The sequence below is a fragment of the Erythrolamprus reginae genome, chromosome 3 (genome assembly GCF_031021105.1).
Source record: "Erythrolamprus reginae isolate rEryReg1 chromosome 3, rEryReg1.hap1, whole genome shotgun sequence".
Lineage (NCBI taxonomy): Eukaryota > Metazoa > Chordata > Lepidosauria > Squamata > Dipsadidae > Erythrolamprus > Erythrolamprus reginae.
The window spans coordinates 199,926,156-199,943,699 of record NC_091952.1 but is presented as its reverse complement, the minus strand read 5'-3'; the positions used below and the strand labels follow the sequence as shown (position 1 = coordinate 199,943,699).

The 17,544-nt window shown below is 41.2% G+C and overlaps 1 protein-coding gene across 2 annotated transcripts; it reads left to right on the top strand.

The window, feature by feature from the left end:
• Positions 1 to 3,991: 3,991 nt before the first annotated feature.
• On the top strand, positions 3,992 to 16,953 carry TGIF1 (TGFB induced factor homeobox 1). 2 transcript variants are annotated; one of them, XM_070747583.1, is made up of 3 exons: positions 3,992 to 4,977; positions 14,130 to 14,356; positions 15,930 to 16,953. In XM_070747583.1, the coding sequence occupies exons 1-3, from the start codon at positions 4,962 to 4,964 to the stop codon at positions 16,476 to 16,478; spliced, it is 792 nt and encodes a 263-aa protein (XP_070603684.1). In that variant the 5' UTR covers positions 3,992 to 4,961; the 3' UTR covers positions 16,479 to 16,953. The 2 variants fall into 2 exon arrangements, with proteins under 2 accessions (XP_070603684.1, XP_070603685.1); XM_070747584.1 differs by lacking the exon at positions 3,992 to 4,977 and adding an exon at positions 7,125 to 7,281.
• The last annotated feature ends 591 nt before the right edge of the window (positions 16,954 to 17,544 follow it).

Sequence of the window (17,544 nt, the reverse complement as noted above, 5' to 3'; positions counted from 1 at the left end):
TGAAAAAACTCAAACAGCTCATCAGCGTGATTGGAGTGTAATGTGTTTAAGTGACACCTTAATTTATTTGGCTTCATGCTGTCCGCTGCCAACATTTTTAGACTCAGTAAACATATCAATCTTTCCTCGTCTTCCACCATAGTCTCAGTGAAGCCAAGCGCTACATACGCTTCATCATATTTCCTCATCTTAGCGTTCGAGAGACTTATGTTTGTCTCATTATCTCCGTCTCCTCCTTTCTTTTCACCCCTCTTAAATATTTTTCCATGGTGTCTCTTAAAGGCCTTTTTATCTATACTTCATATCTCCTACTCCGTGATGTGTGCTATTGTTCGGTGCAAACGCCCCCCTACTCCCTGCGGCAAAACCCCCACGTTCCTTGGGGTCACGCGCCCCCCTGGCATCACTCCACGCCCCCCAAGGGAGGCTGCCCCACTATTTGAGAAACACTGATTTAGGGCAGGGGTAGGCAAAGTTGGCTCTTCTATGACTTGTGGACTTTAACTCCCAGAATTCCTGAGCTAGGATGATTGGCTCAGGAATTTGTATGCCGCCCCGAGTCTTCGGAGAGGGGCGGCATACAAATCCAAATAATAAATAAATAAATAAAATAAATTCTGGGAATTGAAGTTTATTTTTATTTATTTATTTTGTCCAATACACAATGAAGGTTAGAGTATATACTGTACTCGTAGTAAAATATATCAGAGAAAGAATAGAAGATATAGGAATAAAAATATATAGGAATAGAAGAAAAGATATAGGAGATATAGGAGACAATAGGACAGGGGACGGAAGGCACACTAGTGCACTTATGCACGCCTCTTACTGGCCTCTTAGGAATCTGGATAGGTCAACCGTGGGTAGTCTAAGGGTAAAATGTTGGGGGTTAGGGGATGACACTACAGAGTAGGGGAATGAGTTCCACACTTCGGCAACAAGAGCCAAGGTGGCAGAGCAGGTAGAGTGCTGTACTGCAGGCCACTGAAGCTGACTGTAGATCTGCAGGTCAGCGGTTCAAATCTCATCACCTGCTCAAGGTTGACTCAGCCTTCCATCCTTCTGAGGTGGGTAAAATGAGGACCCGGATTGTGAGGGCAATATGCTGGCTCTGTTAAAAAGTGCTGTTGCTAACATGTTGTAAGCCGCCCTGAGTCTAAGGAGAAGGGCAGCATAAAAATTGAATGGATGGATGGATAGATAGATAAATAGATAGATAGATAGATAGATAGATAGATAGATAGATAGATAGATAGATAGATAGATAGAAGATCGGTGTAGCTAGCGGACAAGGCGATCTTCTGCTTCCCGAAGGAGGAAGCGAGCCTCAGAGGAAGATGGAAAAAATCCGACGAGCAGGGATTTCCTCCCAAAGGCGCCTTGTCCGCATCGCCATCCCCCTCCCCCCCCATCGGCTGCGAGCGACACTGTCAGGATGGCAAAAGCAACCGCTTGGCGACGCTTCGGTGCGCTCAGTCCGGATGTGAGGTGTCCTTGACTCAGTTTCGGTCAACAGTTGCAGCTCCTCGGCGAAAGTGACTCCCGGGCTACAAGGCGAGAAGCTTCGGGGGGTTTCTGCGCTGGAAGGATGGAGCCACCTGGCAGCCATTTCGCAAGCGCGGATCCGCAAGAGAGCCTGGCCGGAGAGAGGGAGACAGGAGACGCGCAATGCAAAGCGCGCAGCTTGCGAGAAAAAGTCTGGCGCCTTATATATATATATTTTCTCGCAAGCTGCGCGCCTTGCATTGCGCGTCTCCTGTCTCCCTCTCTCCGGCCAGGCTCTCTTGCGGATATATATATATGTATATATGTGTGTAAGGTGCCAGACCTTTTTTATATATATGTTATATCTTCCTACATAACATGCCTCCTCGGAACTCCCTTCAGCGTTGCGGCTCAGCTGAGCGATGCCGTCATTAACGATGACGCGGCAGATCCGTACGAGCCTCTCCGAAACATTGAAGGGGAGGCGTTATTTACTCCTTGGCCCTGATGTAGCGTTCGGTCCGAATAACACGCAAAAGAACTCAAGTTTTGTCCTTGTTTAAATATATCCACCCAGGAATGTAACTGCACAAAAGCAGCGCTTTAGCGCGATCCTTCTCCACGGAATAAACACGAGACGCAACGTGTTTTGTTTTCCTAGCAGCCTTACTGGGACGGATCCAACTTCAGCCGAATGCTGGCTGGGGAATTCTGGGAGTTGAAGTCCAAATATCTTCAAGTTGCCAAGGTTGGGAAACACTGGTCTAGATGTCCTCTAAGATCCCTGCCAACTCTGTTACTGTTAAGAGATCCTCTTACCCGCCCCGGTTTGCCACACTGTATCTTAGCTACATGAACTGATGCGCTGCTAAGTCATTTTTTTTAAAAAAACGACCAGGCTTTAGGTGGCAACGTGATTGTTCACCTTTGTATAGCGTGGAGCCGAGATCCAGCGTGTAAACAGGACTCTTCCTGGAGCGCTCGACCCCCCCCTCCCCTTCCGGCAGGGAACCACGTGGGCTGTGAAGGCCCCGTTTGTCTGGAGCTCAGTCAGCTGGTGGTTCAGAGCTGATGGGGCGACGCGGAGAGGGCGCCTTTACTATGAAGTCCTGGCTTGTTCAGTTGACTTACGCCGTGCTTTGTCGGTTGCGATAATTACTGCATGACACTCACCTTTAGTCATGATGAATGTGCTCGTTAAAATTCAGGTTAGTTAGGTGGCGGGCTAATAAGGTTTGAGCAAGAAGGTGCTTTTCCATCCCGGATGAGAAGCGCCTCCTTACGGGAAGGAAAAGAAGCCGCCTCTGTCCGAGGGTTTGGAAAGCAGCCCACGCAAAAGTCCCTAAATTGCAGCTCCGGTGATCTGTAACAAGAGTTGGAAAGGACCTTAGAGGTCATCTAGTCCAACCGCCCTGCTCACACAGGAGACCTATATACAGTATAATAATAATCTGAAGGGTCTCATTCAGCTGCAATTGGATCGTCCCAGGAAACGCTAAGAATGAAGAGGAAAACAAACACGTTGCGCACGTGTTTATTCAATGTCGTTGAATCAAAGCCGTGTTAGGACTACAAAGGTGACAGAGTCCCCCTTAAACGAGCATGTGTAAAAAACATGGAACGCATTTCATTAGTAGAAACGGAGTGGTGGGAAAGTAGTGTGTTGCCCGCGAATTTGCCTCCGTGTAAATTGGAACTGACGTAATGTGTTTTTTTTAACCCTCTCCCTCCAACTCGCTGTCTGGACAGATGGAAGAAACCGCACAGTTCAAAGCAACTCCATGGATTCTCGCGTTACTTAAACCCACCCACCCTCCTGTCCCAAGTTAAGTCAACACAAAGGTTCATCTTATAGCTGGGGATCTTTTTAAAGTTAGCAGGTCGCATGTATCCCAAAGCGCGGTGATGCATATTGGGGGGGGGGGGGGGGGCGTCTTCTAAAGCAGTGTTTCCCAACCTTGGCCACTTGAAGATATCTGGACTTCAACTCCCAGAATTCCCCAGCCAGCTTTCGCTGGCTGGGGAATTCTTGGAGTTGAAGTCCAAATATCTTCAAGTGGCCAAGGTTGGGAAACACTGTTCTAAAGTACATTTGGGATGGGATCCAGAATGGGATGGTGGTAGTGATTTATGAATGCACACTGCACACTGCTCAAAAAAAATAAAGGGAACACTTAAACAACACAATATAACTTCAAGTAAATCAAACTTCTGTGAAATCAAACTGGCCACTTAGGAAGCAACACTGATTGACAATCAATTTCACATGCTGTTGTGCACATTCAACTTTGTACAGAGCAAAGTATTCAACGATAATATTTCATTCATTCAGTTCTAGGATGTGTTGACTGCTGCCTTTATTTCTTTGAGCAGTATACACACACGTAACATATTTTTGCTGACAAGTGAAAAGGAAGGCGAACTATATGAATCGCTCCCCTCCTAAACTCGCCCAAAGGGTTTGAGGCGTTTATTCAGGCCAGCACCGCGCAGCAGAAGCTGTAACAATCTCGGAGGAAGCGGAAGGCGAACAAGATTTGAGCCACCTGGCTTGCTACGTTGAGGGAGGGGGACTTTGCTCTCTGGCGGGCCAGGCTCGTCGCGAAGATTCCCGGGATGGAAAACCTGACTGTAACAAAGCCAAGAAGTGGGGAAGTGGCCAAAAATCCCGTGCTGAGGCCTTCCAGGCTGACCAAAGCCGAAGGACGGGCTCGGAGAGCGAGCGCTGTCTCTCCTGCCTGAGGAGATTCCCCAAGCGGTCCGCGGGGCTGTTGACGCAAACTTTATGAACGACGTTCATGAGGCAGAGCCCGGCGCCTGAAGCATTTAAATGGTCTCGCCCGCCTGGCCACCCCCTTCCGACTTCCCCTTGGCCTACTTTCCCGTTTTTGTTAAAATTAGCTAGCCTTTAAAAGGACAACTTGGGAAAGCGAAGCGGCTGAGACTTCTGTCGCTTGTCCGCGTGTTTACGCCGCGTCTTGGGAAGGGAGGGGGGGGAAGAGAGCTGTTCTCCCCGCTTCTTTCGCTTTAACGCCGGTATTTTGACAGACTCGCCTTCTCTCTCTCTCTCCCTCTCCCGCCCGCCCCAAAGCCGTTACCCAGCCGGCCAGCCTGTCGGAGAGGAGGGGAGGGGCAGCCCTGGCTTCTCTCCCGCTTAGTCAGGGCCGGGAGGTGGGGGGGAGGGCACACCTCGTGGCGGAGGCGGCAGCAACAGCAGCAGCTTGTGCCAAGCACCAGTTGCAGAACAAAGAAGGAAGAAGCGGCGAGAGGGCTTTACTCTCAAGTTAACTTTCTGCACCGACCGTCCCGCAGCGTCGGACGCCGCCTTTGCAAAGGAGCCCCGCTGGAGGAAGCCGCCGTCTCTTCATCCCCTCCCCCCTTCTCTTTCTTTTCTTTCCCCAAAGTTTTGTTTCTCCCTTCCTGGCACCCAAAGGAAGGGGGGAAATCTTCCACGGGGAGGCGAGAAGGGCGCCGAAATGAAAGCTCAGAAAAGTAAGTTTGTCCTGCTTCGAGCCTCTTTCTCTATCTGCCTGTCTCTCTCTCTTCTTTCTCTCTCTCTGTTTCTTTCTGTCTCCGGCTTCCAAGCGACGTTGCCTACCTCGTGGCGTTGCTAAACAATTGTCAGAAGAGGAAGAGTTGCGTGCGCGTGGGGCTTGAGGGGGGGGGAGTACGCAACTCTGAAGTACAGGCTGAGGAAGAAATTGGGACTTTATGTCCCTCCGAGCTTTTTTAATGAAAGCCCCCGCCCCCGTTTCTTTGAACAGCGTAAACTCCAAGTTGAGGAGGAGGAGGGGGAAGAAGTTGGGGGGGGTTCTTTCTCCGTTCAGACATTAACAAAATACAACTGTGGCGGGGTCAGTTTGAAGGCTCGCCGCCCCTTTCAGCTGCTGGCGCCCCTGTCAAAAAACCCCGAGTCGCCGCCGCCCGTTTTGTGTCCGAAACAAAAAGTTTCCCCTCACCCCACTCTACTTTCCGACTTTTTTTTTTCTTCACGGGCCCGCTCGCGGCATCTTCCTCTCCCGAGCCTGGGCTGCTTTCGCCTGGGCTGCTTTGCGTTCTGCTGTGGAAACGCACGATATGGAGAGCCAGGCGACATCTGAAAACAACACAAAAAAATTCTTCAACTAGCAACAGCGTGCTTGAAGTAGTTTCTTTGTTTGCGCTCGTCTGGGAAGGAGGGGGAAGAGAGTCGGGGGGGTGGAGCCTCGGCAAAAAATCGGTTAAGAAAGCCCGGAGAGCGGATCTCCCACGCTTGAGACTGGACGGGTTAAAAAGAAACAACAAGGCCGTTTATATACGCAAGTTTATAGGCTACTCTTTGTAGGCCAAAGCAAGTTTATAGGCTACTGTCAGATGAAAGGCAAGATAACTTTGAAAAGCACTCTTTAAAAAAAACACCAGGATCTGGTGAAATATCTTGTAGGCACTGCTGGTTTTGTCAATGCCTTTGTTTATTCGTAATTTGAATTATGAATTTGAATTATGAATTTATGAGTGCTGTGAAAAACAATGAAAAGTCAGTGGCTTCCAGTTATGGAGTTAAATGGAAAGAGACAATTGTAACTCCTGTTTTTAACAAGGGGTTAGACTTTTGTGGGTCATTGGGAAACTTTTTTTTTTTTTGCTTTTGAAATGTTTCAATCGTTCTTTTCCATGCAGTCGATCTTGTGTAAGTGAGTGAAATGTAACTATCTAAAAAGGAAAGTGAGCTAACTAGTTATAAGTGAGATGTACAACATCGTTTATGGAACAGTATGTGCTCCAGCCTACCTCTGAAGTTAAAGACAAATGTCATTGTTTGTGAACTTTGTACAAAAATATTAGTTACATTATTGAGCAAACAATTCCACACTGGATGGAAAACTTGTGTAGTGTTGTTGTAAATGCTGCTCTGCTCTCTTTATGTGAACAGTGGTGGTGAGCTGGTTTCCTGCCTGCTGATCCATTGTTCCAAGATTTTAGGGAAGGGGAGGTGAGATGCTGTGTTTTGTGCATGCCTGCTTAAAATCTGGACTTCCTATCTTGTCAACTTTAATCATGCTGTCTCTTCTGTCAGGCCAGACAATGTTTAATAAAACTTGAACATGTTAAGTGCAGGAGAGAAAGTGGAAGGAGTGGAGGAGTTGAGCATAAGGAAAAGTTTTCTGGTATATGGAATATAAAGGAGATCAGAACAAAAACATTTTGAAAAGTTGGATGGTTGATGGTAAATGTGATCTGGAAATCTGAAATTTGGTTATGCTATAACCTAAGAGGATTTATATACTCCAATTTTATATGAATTGGGGTGATGTAGCTTTCTGTGGTCTGAGAAGTATGCATAAGATTAAAAATATTAAAGGTAGTATATTAGGATAAATATTAAAGGTAGAAATTTGAAGTAGACTTCAAATTTCACTGATCGAGTCAGTGAAAGTGTTCTTAAAACATCTATTAACTGCACAGCCTACCTATATATCTTTACACAAATCTGGCATTATCATTGTTTTGTGAAAGCATACAATGAGTTACATGTGACTCAGCTTCAGCATAACAATTACTGTGTGTATCTTTAGGATTTTATTTCCTCTTACTTCATGTCCAAAAATTTCTCCTTTGTCACTAGAACTTGTGACCATAATCTGTAATTTATTTGCCTATGAAAAGCTTTCTATGTTGAAATCTGGTGAGATTTCATTCTGTAATGAAAAACATGTTGATCTTTGAAGAGTTATATTTCTATTCAAACCTCTTAAACTATTTTCTCTAACTTTGGAAGAAGAAATATACACATCCTTTCTACAGCAAAGCTCACAGGTAGGGTGCTATAACATGTTTCTTTCTGGCCAAAATAAACTTGGGAGGATTATATGCTTGTAATTATTATAAAGTCAGTTCTAGAAAAGTTCTTATTTTTTCAAGAAATATTTATTGTCTTGACAGTTAATAACTTAGCGCTGCATCCAAGTTTTTAATTTTGGGTCAGTGTCAAGTCTGCTATTTTTCTTTGTAATTTTGTCTTTCTTGCATATTGAGAGTGTCAATATCACATATGTAGAGTCTTAAGGTTTTCAAATTAAGAATTTGAATCTTGTATCTATACATTATGTAGGTGTTTTCTGGAAAATGACTGAGCTGCCCTGCGAAACAGCTTGATAAGAGTTTCATACACAAAGAGATTTGTGGAGAAAGCAGTTTTGTGTATTACTCATGGTGCAAAGCGAACTTATTTGATATAAGGCATTTTGTAAATTTATCAAAGCAGCTGGTATCTACCACTTTCTCAATGCAGCACTTCTCCCTACCCACAGAACAGCAGTCACACTATTTTATTAGGTTACATTTTCAGTAGGTTTATCATTTCCTTAATATACAAAAATTAAGGAATTATTACTCTTATATTCCCATGCATGGCTTATAGATGTAGGGATAACTTAAGGAATAATGTCATGTTAACTTTTTGGCCACAAAGAAACAAACAGGTAAATAATTTACACACAAAATATATTTGTCCTTGTTTAAATGTATTTAGACAAGTTGTCATACTGTGTATATCTTTAGAAGAATTTTTCAAACTCAGGCCTGCATTATGAGATTAAACCAACTGTGCTCATAAACATTGGACAAAGTGACCTTATAATGTACCTGCAAATTATAAATCTGGTTTTGGGTTTATTTTGTTAAACAAACAGTATCGTTAAAACTATTTTCTTTAGAAGAGTAAATAACTACTGAACATTAAAGATATTTCAATAACACAAACTCTTGTATATGTGTATACTGTACAACACAAACTCTTGTACAGTGTTAAATTGCTGTTAGCTAAATATTTCTCAGTCCTCAGATAAAATAAGCTAAAAATAAGCTATTTTTAAAAAAATTGAAATTGGAGCTTTGGTTACACTTATGACCAAGTATGTCATGTGAAAATTGTAATCTGCTATGTTAAAACACCAAATTAAGAATGCAAATATTTCTCCCTACAAGAATTCTGTAGAGTAAAAAATAACAAAGCAGTAGTGATCCACTGAGACAGGCAGCCTAGTCAGGCCACCTTTTAACTGTTCCTTGTTAAAACAGGAAATGCAGAGCACAGACTGATTACAGGGTAGCTTTGGTTTTCCCTTGTTAGTAATCAGCACAAACGCTCCAATGTAAACACTGCCATGGCAGCACCAGTATGGCCTTTGCTCTAATAATATATTTTTTTAAAAAAAATCAACTGGACTAGTTTGCATCTAATGCTCCTCGTAGCTTCCTGTAACTGCAGCTTCTGCACAAATAAAGGGTCTCTTTCCTGGTAGTTAATGCTCCTTTATTGAAATTTGCTCATACCCCCCCCCCCCCCCAAAAAAAAAAAAGGCTGCATAGCATTTGTCTCCTGTTTAGCCCAAACCTGTTTTGTATCATTAACCTCCTAGCAGAGGGAACATGTCACAATAAGTAAGCAGATCAAAGGGCACTCAGTACTGCAGGTTTGTTCTTGCTTTAATTTTTATTTATACTGTCAGGAGCTTTACCGGTTCTCATTTTTTTTTAATGTTTACAGGGTGAGAGGAGGAGATCAGCATTTACATTTTGTTTTGAAGGGATCAGAATACATTTTCTAGCCTTGGAACACTTTTTAGTTTCAAGTTTGTTTGTTGTTTCTTTACTTTTAAAGCAATCTTCTGTTCTAGCTAGCTGAAATAGTTTGGCTTGATTGCTTTTCTCAGCATTTAGGTGTAAATCTTGTGCAATATGCTAGGATCCAATGACTTCTTGTTGATGTTGTTTAAATTATCTCTCTGAATGAATTCCTGTTCTTTTATCCGTGTATGAAGGGCGCTAATGGAGAGAGCAAATGACTAAAGGCCCATGAATCAGACCATTATATGGAAAGGAGGGTCCCAAATGCATCCGGAGAGAAGGAAACTACTCCAACAATAAGCTTTAAATATTCTAAACTATCTGGTGTCACAGTATGAAAGTGTTCTTAAAAGGAATATTCTGTTCTATTGATGTATTTCTATGCTTCTGTAAGGCATAAAGTACCCTTTTAGATTACGGTCTGCTATCAGAAGTTTTAGCAAATAAAATATACTATCAAACTGAAATCTAGGCTATTGATTGCTGGTAGAGCACTGATTTAAAAAAATCTGGCCTTGTATACAGGTAATCCTTGACTTATGACCACAATGGTGCTCAGATTTTCTGTTGTGAAATGAGACATTTGTTAAGTGAGTTTTGTCCCATTTTACAATCTTTCTTGCCACAGTTGTTAAGTGAATCATTGTTAAGCTACTAACATGGTTGTAAAGCCAATCTGGCTTCCCTTGTTGGAAGGTCGCAAAAAACCCGAATCACATGATCTTGGGATACAGCAGTGGTCATAAATATAAACCAGTTGCCAAGCATCTGAATTTTGATCCTATGACTAGGGATGCTGCAATGGTAATAACTGAGCAATGTTTATTAGTCACATTTTCAGTGCTGTTGTAATTTTGAACAGTCACTAAATGAACTGTTGTTAAGTGGAGGACTACCTGTGGTTCAAACCCTGATATAATCCCACCCCCACCCTCCCGGCCTTTTAACATTTGTTCCATTCATGGGAAGACCTCTTTCACAAGATTTTCAATTTTTATTGAAAAGATACCATATGAATGTGTAACACATTATAAATTATATCAAACCCAATGAAAAGGGATCTCAGGTTTCAGATATTGTGGTCACATGATGCACCAGATCCCAGACCGACTAAGCACAAATGTACGAACCCAGATCTTGTGTCTAGGTTTACTGTGTGACCTCAGAAATTTTGATTAGTTGATTAAACCAGGTTTAAATTAGCAATGGTTGAGAAAGTTTTGTAAACAGAGTCTGCTACTAAATATGCTAGATAAGCATCTGGCAATGCAAATAAATCCATCTACAGTAAGTGCCTGAAACCTTTCACTTTGCTTTCTACCTCCCCAACTGGGTGGTTTGTTATTGTTACAGGACACCTTGTTAATCTATTTTCTCTTCAGGATAAATGGTCCAACGGTTAGCTTTATCATTATGTTTGGACAACACTGGCCTATTGTATTCACCTGGTTTACTGACACACTAGTGACACAGCATGGCCAGAATTAGATCTTGAGCCCTGATACAATTGAACACCAGAGGTCTCATTCTTAGTCCTGCACATGATCTGTTATGTATATGTTGGTAGATAGAAATGCATTTCTTATTAACCTTGAAAAGTTTTCAACTTTTATTGAACAGTATTTCTTAGAAGGTATAATAACAAATTGAGTTACCAGAGTTTATGTTCATAAATAACCTTGGAAGTTGCTGCGGGGGAGGGAAGTATCCACTGATAAACAATGAGCGCAGTTTTCCCATCAATGTTTTTTTATGCTTGAGAAAGCCACAATTGTTATCCCTCACCATCAGACATTCTGAAAAGATATAGGACCATTGCTAGAACAAGCAAAGCAGAGAAAGCGTGCAGAATGTGCCTTCTGGAACAATAGCCAATCCTTTAATTGCAGCTCCAGTCTAGGTCATGTGACTGGAATGGAGGATGGAAAGGATTTAGAATGAAGAAGGTGATAACAACCTAATTCATCGACTAACCGCTTCTTCCATTAAGGATACATTGGAATATGTTTTCTGGATTTATTTTAATCCACAACTCTCAGCCTGATGTGGTGGTCCATTTTAAAATGTAATCTCTTTTTTTGCCAGCTCTATAACAAGTTTGATCAACTTTGCTTAGTTTTCAAATTTATACTGGGAGATAAACTACAGAATTTATTTCCAATGTTAGGTTGGTACAACAAGGAATAAAAGGCAGCACAAAAGAAGAACAATTAAGCCCTTCTCACAAGAGATTGTTGAATTAATGAAATCCTTTAGTAATACTTGTATTTACTAGTTTGAGAAAATAACGTCAGTAGATCAGTATTTAGAGAGAGAGGAGCTGTTTTGCTCTGTTATTCTATTGGAAAAAAGAGGTCTTGATGTGTAGCTGCCTTTGTCAAGAGACTGAACTTTTTTCCTGATGTGTTGCAGTGTATAGGATGTGCTCATGGAGGTGGAGTTATGATAAGAAGTAACAGTCATTTCCCCTTTTTAGCCAGTGCCAAAACATACTGAATTCTTGTTGCAATAAAACCTGTTAATCACAAGTGAACAGAATAGGTGAACTACAGCAGTGGTGGCTTGCTACCAGCTTTACAACTGGTTCCCTTGACTGCCCTTCACTGTGGGTGCATGCGCAGTTCATAGGAAACAGAACTTCCACATTGCAAACTAGGCAAGAAGCGTAAAACCAGCTGTGGAGTGGCAAATCAATCAGCCATTCCTGATCAGCTGGACTTCCGAAGCAGATATAAAAGTCAGTATAATCCAGGGGCAGGCAGGTGGGCCCACTTTCACTGATACAGAGAAACCAGTTCTCTCTCGGCTTGGAGTCATAGCTACCAGTTCTAAAGAACCAGTCCGAACTGGAAGCAACCCATCACTGAACTACAGATAGTCCTCACTTATTTTATTATTGGGATTTGTAGACTGCCCAACTCACTCATCCAAAGTTACAGTGGTGCTGAAAACAAATAACTTTACACCAACGTCCACATTTATGACTTCACAGTGAAGTCATTTATTATAATCACTATGTGTTTTCCTCTGCCTGAGCTGAGATTCTCTCCCAATAATGCAGAATGGAAAGATTGCAGAGGAAGCGTTACAAAGAAAGAAAGCAGGTACTCAATGGGGAATACACCAGGCTGTTTGTGGAGGGTGCCCATGGTTGCCAAGGCCAGAGTGTTGCTTTCGATGGGCATTCCCCACTGTATGCCTTCTTACTCTCTTGTAATGCCTTCCTCTCCATTAAATGTAAATTACATTCAGTGGAAACTTTATTTTCCTCCTTGCTAATTATATCAAGGGTGAGCATTCCACAAAACCTGGAGAGGGATTGGAAGGCAAACAAGAACAGAAGTGTGTCTTGTCAGTTTCAAGCCAGCTATCCCAGCACCAATGCATAACACAGTTGTGTCATGATTTATCACTTAGAAGCTGCCTCACTTAGCCATGTGGCTGCTAATCCCAATTGGGGATGCTAAACGAGAACCTATAGAGTACCTACAGAAGGGCTGAAGAAAAATAAAACTTCATTCTAATGTAGACAAACCATTTTTCTTTAGGATGAAGGAAATGTGGATATCATTCTGAAGCATAATTTACCATTTTCTCATATTTTTTACTCGGTGTATTAGTGCTAAATGCTAATTTGCAAGAACAGTTGTAGAAGTAAGGTTGATATTTCTATTCCTAAAATATTGCAATACCTCATGCAAAATATTAACTGTTTAGAATGAAATCATATCTAGCTATTATTGGGCTTAAATTTAGTAAGTGTTCTAATTACCAAGTTATTATTCTTAGATAACTTAATGTTAGAATATTCATATAAAGTCTGGGTAATGATGGGTGAGCAATTTTAAAAAGTCAACCGTAAATGGGAAACAGCTGATGCTCTAAAAAATGTGATTTTTTTCATTTGGTGGATTTATTTTTATTATTCTTACGGACAGCATTAATAATAACAGTCTTCGGAGAGGGGTGGCATAAAAATATAATAAATAATAATAATAATAATAATAATAATAATAATAATAATAATAATAATAATAATAATAATAATATAATAATGGTTTGTGTGCCGCAAAAAATATGGTGGGATCACACATCTTGGGTGTCTCATTCTGGCTTTGAATGGTTGGGTGTGGTTATCATAACTTAAACCCTTGCTTATTGCTTAGCTTTTTGAGTTAATTCAGCCTATTTGATTTCTCAACAAATCCTAAATAATTAACCACAATTTGGTGTTCTGAGTGAACTACCTCTGAACAACTGTTGTAAGTTAGCAAAAAGTGGTAGAATTAATTTTAAAGAAAATTGGCCAGATGAATATACACATTATTTATTTTATTTATTTATTTATTGGATTTGTATGTCGCCCCTCTCCGTAGACATTGTTGGCCAATAATTGGCATGGTTCTCCAAAGAGAGCAAATCCTTGCATGTATACAGACAGATAACTGAGTTGCTCAGATTTTCAGAATGAAAGATACTAGAACAGTGATGGCGAACCTTTTTTTCCTCGGGTGCCGAAAGAGGCTGGGTGAGCGATATTGCGCATGCGCCTATACTCATAATTCAATGCTTGGGGAGAGTGAAAACAGCTTCCCCTGCCCCCTAGAGGCCCTCTGGAGGCAGGAAACGGCTTGTTTCCCAACTTCTGGCAGGCCCAGTAGGCTTATGTTTCACTCTCCCCAGGCTCCAAAGGCTTCCCTAGAGTCAGGGGGGAGGGTAAAAAATGCCCTCCAGAGGCTCTCTGGAAGCCAAAAACGCCCGCCAAGAGCCTCTGTGTGAGCTGAAAATCAACTGACCAGCACACACATGCACATTGGAGCTGAGCTAGGACAACAGCTTGCGTGCCAACAGATACAGCTCTGCGTGCCACCTTCGGCACCCTTGCCATAGGTTCACCATCACTGTACTAAAACTTTCTACCTCATTGGTCCATATTACCACATTTTTATTGCATAGAATGGTGATAGTGTGTTTGAGTAGAGAAATGCAGAATTAGGAGAGAGCGAGAGCATCACACTTTTTCATGTGCATCATAGGTGCTGCCGCAATATCAGGCAGTGAGACAGAAGACGATGACAGCATGGATGTCCCCCTGGACCTCTCTTCTTCCGGCTGCTCAATCAAGAGGAGGAGACGGGGTAACCTGCCCAAGGAATCGGTGCAGATTCTTCGGGACTGGCTGTACGAGCACCGTTACAATGCTTATCCTTCTGAACAAGAGAAAGCACTATTGTCGAGACAGACACACCTTTCCACACTACAGGTATGTAAGTGTGTTATAATGAAGCTTAAGGCAATAGTGAAACTTTGTTTACCTGCTGAATACTATGTATTTTGCTTTTAAGTTAATAGACATTGGGTGGCATACCACAATATTAATATTTAGTGTTCTATTGATCATTAGTTTCCACTTTACTTAAAAAGTGTCTTGGTATTTGATTGACAGAGGTGCTATTTTCAGCCTGGGTTTTTCTGTAGTGGGATGGATGCCTGCTTACCCAGGACTGACTTTTTGCTCAGTGCCTAAAATAAGTATGAATGTTCAGTGCCCATCTGTGCTTTTTATTGGGACAATTTAAACTTCCAGCCTGATGAGAAATCATTATTTACGTGAGGCAAACTCATGCAGCAAGAGCGATGGAAAGAATGTGACATTTAGTTTTTCCAAATCTTCGAAACCAGTACCCTTGAAACACGGTGGCCTTTCATATTGAAATACTGCATATTTAGAAATCAACTCATGTCTAATTGTCAACATTAAGATTTACCTAAGAAGGCAAATGATTGGTTTCTGTTCAAAATTCTGAAAAATGTATACAATTCTGAGTAAATAAAATGTTGCTTACAGCCAAGGAAGTGAATGTGTAATAAGTTTTAGTTGCTTTGTGAATATATACGTAGTTGCATTTTCTAACATTTGAAACAAAGTGTGTGACAGTATTTGAAATAACCTGAGTGTATTAATTTAAACATATGATGCTTTCCCCAAACTAGGAAGCTTATAAAAATGGCTTTTATTATTAATCTTAAACCATACAGGGAGGGGGGGGCATGAAAACACAAAAGGAGAATTTTCAAATACTCCTTTTGTTTGTGGGATTTTTAACACAAATTTCTTCCAATCCATTGACTATTATTTTTTAAAATAATACATGGTGTGTGTAGAATTTGTAGCAGCTGATGAGTATATTTGTGTTTTTAAAGTGTGTCAGTGCGGCCTATTTTGTAGGCTTTATTGTAAATCTGGTTTTGCCATTTTGGCTCAGAGTAATTGTTTCTTTGTAGGTATCCCACACATTTTCTTTGTAAGGAGAAACAGTTCTTGTACAGTAAACAAAAAGGACTGTTGGACTTTCTTTTATTGCCCAGGAAACTGGCTTGATACTCAAACAAGGGCAAACTTGGTGAGGTAATCCCTCTTTTGCCTGTTGACACAGTCAGTTGAACAAGGCAAATCAGTAACTCCTTTAGGGAGGAGTTACTGTTTCAGAGGAAAATGTTTTCCTGTTGTTAATTAACCTAACTGTAATGATTTAGATTACTCTTTGTTCATTACTCAAAGATTACTCTTTGTTCATTACGTATATTCAGACTTAAAACCGAATTTAGGGCTTTACCCATTAACAATCTCCAGGTTTTCTGCTGAGAGGAAGGGTTGGCCTTAACAGGAAAGTCTCTCTTTAGGGTGTGTCAAAACTTGTTTGCCAGCCTTTTATTTTTTGGTCAGGTTCAGGAATCTAGCTTGAAGGGATTTAGGCATTTAGCAGAACTGCTTTCATGCAATACATAATTGGAATTGAATGACGGTAAGAATGAAAGTGTCATTGTATTCTCAGGTCTGCAACTGGTTCATCAATGCACGGCGCAGGCTTTTGCCTGACATGTTGAGGAAGGATGGGAAGGACCCAAATCAATTTACTATCTCACGAAGAGGGACCAAGGTAATTGATGGCCACCCGGTGGAATTTTCCAACTCAAAAAACTGCATTCCCCTGATGGAGAGTTCCTTTCTCTCTGGTAGCGCAAGACCAAACAAGACTTGTAATGCTCCTTCTCCAGGATCTCTTTTGGCACGTCCCTCAGTAATTTGTCATACCACCGTAACTGCACTGAAAGATGTCCCTTTCCATTTCAATCAGTCCACTGGTGCAGGTCAGACCACAGATGACCTTCAGTGGGCTTCACCTACCAACTTTACAGACAACTCTCTCCTATTCCACGAGGATAAGTTGGGACCTAGTTCAAATGCACAAAATGGGCTTTTCAACACTCCTCCTCCAACTCCCCCAGATCTCAATCAGGACTTCAGTGGATTTCAACTCCTGGTGGATGTTGCACTGAAACAGGCAGCGGAGATGGAATTGCAAGCAAAACTCATGGCATAAATTGCTCCTCATATTCTCTCTTCCCCCAACAGGGATGTAACAGACAGATGTGGCAATTGTTTCAATGATATCAAGGATTTAACTGCATTATTTGTTCTAATTAATCTTATTTGCACAAGGGATTGCTGAAATGAAGCTTCCTATCGTTGTTTATGGTCTTCAGTGGATTCCAGTCATTCCAAGAATTATGAACTTAAAGCTACTGTAAAAGCAACCCCCTCCTTTAAAAAGTTTCTTAGTAGTTTTTTTTTTCATAATGTGAGATGGTTCCCAAAATCATGTGATTTTGTTTTGTTTTCATTATTTGTCTCTCTCAGACTGTGCAATATTTAGTAACAAGATTAGTATTCATATCATTCCCATGTGGAACGAAATCTACCAACAGGCTGTCTTTAAAAAAAAAAAAGATTTTAAAACCAGTTTGGAATTGAATGATTATACTTTTTCATGATGTAATAAAATATTTTCTTTAATAGTTGATCTACCCTGAGTATTTTGTTGAAATGGTGTTTCAAAAGGTAGCAAATTTGCATTGTAACATGGAGACATTCAGTTCTTCTAACATTAGATATATTTTTTAAAAGAAACTTTTAAAAGAGTTTGATTTAAATTTGTACCACTATTGATTATAAGTTGCCGGCAATGAAACGTGCCGTTAGATCTATATGAACTTAATATATTTCCTTTAGTACATTTTATGGCATGGGCGTCAACCTCACTGCGTCACATTGCTGTCATGGGATGTTTTATGACGTTTTCCTGCTTTGTGGAGCTGAAGTGGGTGTGGTCTGTGCATGACGCATCTGGCCCGTGAGCTGTCAGGTTGACCCCCTCGTTTATGGAGTATTCTTGCTTGTGCACAGTTCTGCTTTAACAAGTAAACATTTAAATGCAAGTTCCTTGTTTATTTTAAAAAATGAGTGATTGCATTGTCTTACTGATTAATCACTGGTTATTTCAGTATGGTTTGTTAAGATTCTTTTTTTCCAAAATATCTGATATACAGTATTTATCTTATATCCATATTTATCTGAAAATTAAATTTAAAATAACCCTGCCCCAAAGA